At 52.2% G+C, this 6,993-nt stretch overlaps 1 protein-coding gene across 1 annotated transcript; it reads right to left on the reverse strand.

Annotated features, from left to right (window-relative positions):
• Positions 1–2,450: 2,450 nt before the first annotated feature.
• On the reverse strand, positions 2,451–6,281 carry LOC308669295 (cytoskeleton-associated protein 5-like; the record flags this gene model as incomplete). Its single annotated transcript, XM_081329932.1, has 1 exon — positions 2,451–6,281. One exon carries the CDS (start codon positions 6,279–6,281, stop codon positions 2,451–2,453), a length of 3,831 nt encoding a protein of 1,276 aa, XP_081186058.1.
• Between the last annotated feature and the right edge of the window lie 712 nt (positions 6,282–6,993).

Consider the following 6,993-nt stretch of genomic DNA (forward strand, 5'->3'; position numbering starts at 1 on the left):
CTTTTTAAAAAAAACAACAACTCCCAGCTCTGAGATGAGAGGGGTCCAGGAATCCTGAGCCGACACTAAATGCAGGGGGAGGTTTTCATCACAAACGCAAATGAATTAAATGAAGAGAAGGACCAGGGGGGACATGATAGCAGCCTTCCAATATCTCAGGGGCTGCCCCAAAGAAGAGGCAGTCAAGCTATTCCCCAAAGCACCTGAAGGCAGGAGAAGAAGCAACGGAGGGAAACTCCTCCAGGAGAGAAGCAACGTGGAAGTAAGGAGGAATTTCCTGACAATTAGAACAGTTAACCAGTGGAACAACCTGCCTCCAGAAGTTGTGGGGGCTCCAATACTGGAGGTTTTCAAGAAATGATTGGACAACCATTTGCCCAGGATGATATAAAGACACCTGCCTGAGCAGGGGGTGGACTAGAAGACCTCCCTGGTCCCTTCCAGCACTAGGATTCTCTCGTTCTAGATCTAGAAGGAAGGAAGGAAGGAAGGAAGGAAGGAAGGAAGGAAGGAAGGAAGGAAGGAAGGAAGGAAGGAAGGAAGGAAGGAAGGAAATGAAGGAAAGAAAAGGAAGGAAGGAAGGAAGGAAGGAAAAGAGGAAATGAAGGGAAAAAAGGAAGGAAGGGAGGGAGGAAGGGAGGAAGGAAGGAAGGAAGGAAAGGGAAAGGGAAGGGAAGGAAAGAAGGAAAGAAAGAAGGGGAAAGGGAAAGGGAAGGAAAAGAAAAAAGAAGGAAGGAAGGAAAAAGGAAAGGGAAAGGAAGGAAAGAAGGAAGGAAGGAAGGAAGGAAGGAAGGAAAAGAGGAAATGAAGGAAAAAAAGGAAGGAAGGAAGAGAGGAAGGAAGGAAGGAAGGAAGGAAGGAAAGGGAAAGGGAAGGAAAGGAAAGAAGGAAAGAAAGAAGGGGAAAGGGAAAGGGAAGGAAAAGAAACAAAAGAAAAAAGAAGGAAGGAAGGAAAAAGGAAAGGGAAAGGAAGGAAGGAAAGAAGGAAGAAAGGGAGGGAGGGAGGAGGGAGGACAGAATAATAGAATAATATTGGAAGGGACCTTGGAGGTCTTCTAGTCCAACCTCCAGCTCAAGCAGGAGACTCTAGAGACCTTCCAGATCAAGGAATGGAGGGAGGGAGGGAGGGAGGGAGGGAGGGAGGAAGGAAGGAAGGAAGGAAGGAAGGAAGGAAGGAAGGAAGGAAGGAAGGAAGGAAGGAAGGACGATGAGTGGAAACTTCTCAGAGAGACATCCAATCTAGAACTAAGGATAAATTTCCTTATAGCAAATCATATATGATTTTACTTCCAAGGGAGGGAGGGAGGGAGGAAGGAAGGGAGGGAGGAAGGAAGGGAGGAAGGGAGGAAGGAAGGAAGGGAGGAAGGAAGGGAGGGAGGGAGGAAGGAAGGGAGGAAGGGAGGAAGGAAGGAAGGGAGGAAGGGAGGAAGGAAGGAAGGGAGGAAGGAAGGGAGGGAGGGAGGAAGGAAGGGAGGGAGGGAGGGAGGAAGGAAGGAAGGAAGGAAGGAAGGAAGGAAGGAAGGAAGGAAGGAGAGGAAATGGGCGAAGGCTACTCGGAGAGAGATCGAAGCTAGAAATAAGGGAGAAATTTCCTGACAGTGGGAACGATTAACCAGGGAAGCCCTAACCCTAACCCTAGTTTCCTTTTCATTGTCAGTGGGATTTGCCCATGTATTTCACTGCAACTCCCAAAAGAGTCCAAACGAAAAGCTAGTATGTTCTTTCCTTAGAGAGTCTGCTAGAATCTAGTCCTCACACCATTTTTCAACCCTGTCAGCTGTTTGATGCCTAAGGGGTGACTAGTATTCCCAGTCGCCTAGTGATCGGCTCAAAGTCACCCAGCGGGCCTTCATGCCTAAGGCGGGACTAGAACTCGCCGTCTCCTGGTGATTGGCCCAAGGTCACCCAGCCAGCTTTCATGCCTGAGGCAGGACTAGAACTCACCGTCTCCTGGGGATTGGCCCAAAGTCACCCAGCCGGCTTTCCTGCCTAAGGCGGGACTAGAACTCACCATCTCCTGTTTTCTAGCCTTGTGCCTTAACTACTAGAGCAAACTAGCTCTTTTTTTTTCTTCAACTAATACTATTTTGGGATGTCGTCCAAAGAGCCTCTGTGCCTTCCTCAAGAATCTCCATGTCAAAGTAAGCGCTAGATCCAGGCAAAGCAGAGATCAAGACAAGCGTTGTGTTACTGCGATTGTGTTGCTGCTTGGGGACTCAAAAAACAAAACAAAAAACAAAACACACCGACATTAGCCCTAAATAACTACCTTGCACCCGTGCAATCTTTTGAGCAAGAGACAGCTGATTTTATTGTTTTAGGTTTTTTCTCCTTGTCGGTGACTTTTCGGCAGGCAAAGGGGGGGATTGAGTTGAAAAGTATACCTTGCCCGTTGTGGACTCTTCTTCTGCACCTGGAAATCTTTACCATTTGGGAACGGAGACCTGACGTCACGCAGCGTTCTCGGACGACATGTTGCTTTTCTGTTGGTTTTCCCTCTCCGACACGATAACGGCCAAGCCGTGTTTGACGTAACTCCGGAAGAGAAGGGAGCAATTTTTCAAGTAAGGTACTAAATCTACCTCGGGATGTTTCTCCTTGAAGTCGTGGAGATCTTCAAGACCCGCCCTGGCGGTTTCCTTGGAATTGATCTTCTTGAAGATGTCAACCAAGGTTGGGTTGACTTCATCCTGGGCTAGAGAAGGAGAGCCTGGCTCTTGGTCCACGCCAGCCCCTCCCTCAAAGTGGCCGAGAACTTTCCTGAGGTTGGCTTCCAAATCGGAGTCTCCCCCGTCCTCAATCAGCGTGAGGTGATCCAAGATCTCCTCGCCCTTCAACTTGCAAAGGGTATGGAGAAGAGTCTTCAGGGCCCGCAGTGGATAATTGCTCTGATACTGTTTTAATTTCTCCTTGGGCAGGGCCTTCATGAAGAGGTGGACATCCAGTAGGATCTGGTCCAGGTAGAGGTTGTGGATGGTCTGAGGAAGCCTCTTGGCTGTTTTCCACAAGCACTTGGCCACCATTTCTGAAAAAGCAAAGAGGTTGGTGGGGGCGGTCATGCTTTCCTGGAGAAGCAGAAGCAAAGAACTAAGAATTCTGGTCTGGCTGGATTTCTCCAGAATCTTCATTACCACCAGTTTAGTGGATTGCTCTTCTACTGGAGAATCCAACAAGAAGCTGATGAGACAACTAATGAGGTCCTTCAGCACTCCAGCAGAAGCTTGCTGGGCCAGGATCTCCACCTGGAAGAGGCTGGCCAGGTTGCAAATGATGGCGTTACGAAGCTCAACTACCGGTTCCTTTTTTGCTTCTTCCTCTGCCGTGACGTGGAGATGGTGGATGAACTTCATCTGCCGGAGGGCGGCTATCAGAAACGGGTTGATGTGGCCAGACATGAGTTCCACATTGTCCTCCTGCTCCAGAATCTCCTGAATCTGGACTAAGGCCTCCGTACTTGTTACAAGGCTGCCACTAGCCACGTGGCAAATGATCATGTTGACATTGGGTGAGACCCTACTCTCAGCCTGAAGCTCCATATTCATCCCCGGTGAGTCTCCAACTGCTGGTTTGGGATTTGGGGAGGTGTCCACCTGAATGACCTTCTCCGGCTCTTGAACAGAATCTGAAGAGTCCTCTTCAGTTGGATTTCCAGTTGGGATGTCCTGCCTGGAACTTTCTACGGACTTGGATTGCTGCCTGTCCATTTTTTCCTCTTGGACATCCATCGCTCCTGCCTCTTTGATGCTCTCCTCCAGAAGACCCATGTGTTTCTCCGAGATGTTCCCGATGACCCGAAATGTTTCTACTCCAAACACGTCCCGAGCAGTTGCGACGACCTTCAAAGCAGCCGCATGGACCGCATTGTTATAGTCTCCCGTCAAGACGAGGAGAGTTTTCAGAATTTTGCCAGGGTTTGGCTGGCAGATCTCCGGACCGTATTTCTTCAGCATCCATCCCAACTCTTTCAAACAACCCACCCGTTGGTTGGTGTTCTTGACCTGGGCTCCATCCAGGAGAAAAGAAAATGTCTTGGAAGCCGGATAAATGAAGAAAATCTGCTTTACGATTGCCCGGACTTCTTTGAGGATGGATTCCTTGGTTCCTCCCAGCTTCAGGAGAAGGTAGGGCAGAAAAGAGGATACCTCGTTATCCGTCAGCTGATACTTCTCCTCAATGAGCAGATTGAAGAGTCTTTGAAGGTACTCTAGAGTCTTCATCAGCACCCAAGTGTTGGTGTCAAACAACCGAAGGCTGAGCCATTTCAAGATGAGATCCAGGCAGCTTAGGACCCCGTCTTTCTCAACCTCCAGGTGCTTGGTCATCACCGCCAATGCTTTGATGTGGTGTTGGAAGTTGGAATGAAACATCTCTTCTTGCAACCAGCTGGAGAGACACCCGGACATCTGAACTTTGAGCTGCTCGATGTATTTGCTGCTTGGGGTGCTGAAGTTCCACCTCAGGACCTTCAAAGCCTTCTCCTCCTTGGCCCTTTGCTCTTTGCCTTTGGGGACAATCATAAAAATGGGGCCTAGCTTGCTGGGACCTTCTTTGAAGCCCACTTTGCTTTGGGCCTTCGTGGCTGGAAGGCGCTTAGCTTTGGGGACGGTGCCTTCTGAAACGGCTTTTCGGATGTCTACGCTCAAGTCGTTGGACCCGACGTTTTCAGTCGAGGAGGAGGAGGTGGGTAGGCAGGGTTGAGGAGTAGCCGCCTCTGATCTGGACCAAGACTTGCCTCGTGGGAGCTTGGAGAGGGTCCTGGACAGGCTAAGGGTGGTCTTGGAAGATCTGCTTTCTTTGACTTTTTCCAGGAGAAGGAGGACCTGGTCCCTGGAAGTTGGCTTCAGCTTGCTGGTAGCTTCAGCCATCTTCTCCAAGCCAAGGTGAAGAAGGAAAAACGGCAGGGCTTCCTGCGCGGTGGTGCGTGTTTCCTCGTGGGAATTCTCCAAGGCTGAATAGAGGTGAGGAACGCAACGGAGCAGGTCAGCGGTAGCCGAGTTGGAAGATGGCAGCTTCTCCACCAACCAGCCAAGGAAGCCCTGTTTGGGGGGCACCATCTCCTTCTTCAGATCGGTGAAGAGGTCGTCTCCTTCCAGCCACTCCTTTGCGCCTGTTTGCTCGGCCCAGGCCTCAACGGTGCTAAGAGCCGTGGCCCTCAAGCTACTTTTGCTGTCTTTCAGAACCGCAAGGATGGACATTCCCAGGGTCTTGACATGATGCTTCGCCCCCGGACCCATGGCCTTGGCGAGCTGCTGCAGGACCACCAGGGTCTGCTTGACCAGAACTTTGTTGGAGTCGTGCAGGCAAGCTTTCAAGGCGAGCGGGAGGTCCCCAAGGTTGGGCTGAATGGAGGTGACCTCGCTGAGGATCTTGGAGACTTCCTCCAGCCCTTCCTTCCGGACCTTCCAGCTGGGGTCCTGCATTTTGGACATCAGCTCGACCGAGATCTTCTGGCTGATGTCCACCGTGTTCTTCTTCCAGTAGGGCTGCGCGTCGCCTCCCTGCTGCCCGTTGGCACCGTTTCGGCAGAACCTGCAGCGGCCTCGCCTTTGAGGAGGAGGACTTTGGCCTCTCAGCTGTTCGAATCGGGCGTCTATCTGGGACAGAAGAGGGGGCCTCTCGTTCTCAAAGAAGGCCCTCAGAGGGCTCCCGACGTAGAGGAAGATCACCCCAAGGAGGTTCAAAGCAGAGGTCCGCACGTCTGGATGGGCCGCGGACAAGGAAGCTTTAATGTAGCTCACAAACATCTTGGCCTGCAGGCCATCAAACCCGAAATCTCGGATGGCCTCCGAAAGCCACTTTAGAGTTTCGGCGCGGGTCCTGGGGCTGTCTTGCAAGAAAGCGGCTTCGGTCACTTTCTTGGCGGTCCAGGGCAAGCCGCAAGCCTCCGCCACGGCCGTGAGGGCTTCCTTGGTGTCTCCGCCGCAGATGACATCTCCAATCTTGTCCACCAGGTTTCCCAAGACGAACTGAGCGGAGGTTCTGGAGAAGTCGCCTTTGCGGGCGAGGAGGGTGACGATGTGCAACTTCTTCTGCATGACCTGGAGTTTGGTTTCGTTCCAACCGGGCTCTTTGCGGAGGAGCCTGACCAAAGCTTGACAGGGCACCTGGTGATGGTCCATCTCTTCCACGGCCTTCTCCAGAGCCTCCAGGCAGGAGATGCGCTGTTTCCAGTTGGTGCTGTCCAGATGTTGGAGACAGGACTCCGGGAGGACTGCAGCAGCTTCCAGCTCACATGATTCTTCTGACAGTTCCTTCTCGGTCATGTCCCTTGACTCTAGCATCTTGGCTGCCTGCACGTTCTAGAACCTTGGTCAGCCATGCGCAACATGGCGGCTGAGCCCTGCCTCGGGTGGCTATCGGCTCGGTCAGCACCAAGGACATTCCGAGAAGGCAGGGAGACCGCCGAGGTTTCCTTCTTAGGGGATCTGGCTTGCAACCCCCCACTCTGCCCTTCCCGGAGAGAAGGTGGTGGTACCCCACTCTTTGGAGAAAGGGGCCTTCTTAAGCAGCTGCCACTCCAGCTTATCAGTGGGGAGCTTGGCTTGAAGACTCACGGGGGGGGGGAGGCTTTGTGATGTCACTGATGCCACAACAGAGGGGAGAAAGACTCCAGGAACAAAGGAGATGTCCCTTAAAGCAGGGGTCCTCAACCTTGGCCACTTTAAGACTTCTGGACTTCAACTCCCAGAATTCCTGAGCCAGCGTGGGGGAACTATGGCCCCCTCATGACTGGTGGACTTCAACTCCCAGAATTCCTCAGCCAGCGTGGGGGAACTGTGGCCCCTTCATGAGTTGCGGACTTCAGCTCCCAGAATTCCTCAGCCAGCGTGGGGGAACTGTGGCCTCTTCATAACTTGTGGACTTCAACTCCCAGAATTCCTCAGCCATCGTGGGGGAACTGTGGCCCCTTCATGAGTGGCGGACTTCAACTCCCAGAATTCCTCAGGCAGGGTGGGGGAACTGTGGCCTCTTCATGAGTGGCGGACTTCAACT

This window comes from Vipera berus, assembly GCF_964194415.1.
Source record: "Vipera berus genome assembly, chromosome: 5".
Lineage (NCBI taxonomy): Eukaryota > Metazoa > Chordata > Lepidosauria > Squamata > Viperidae > Vipera > Vipera berus.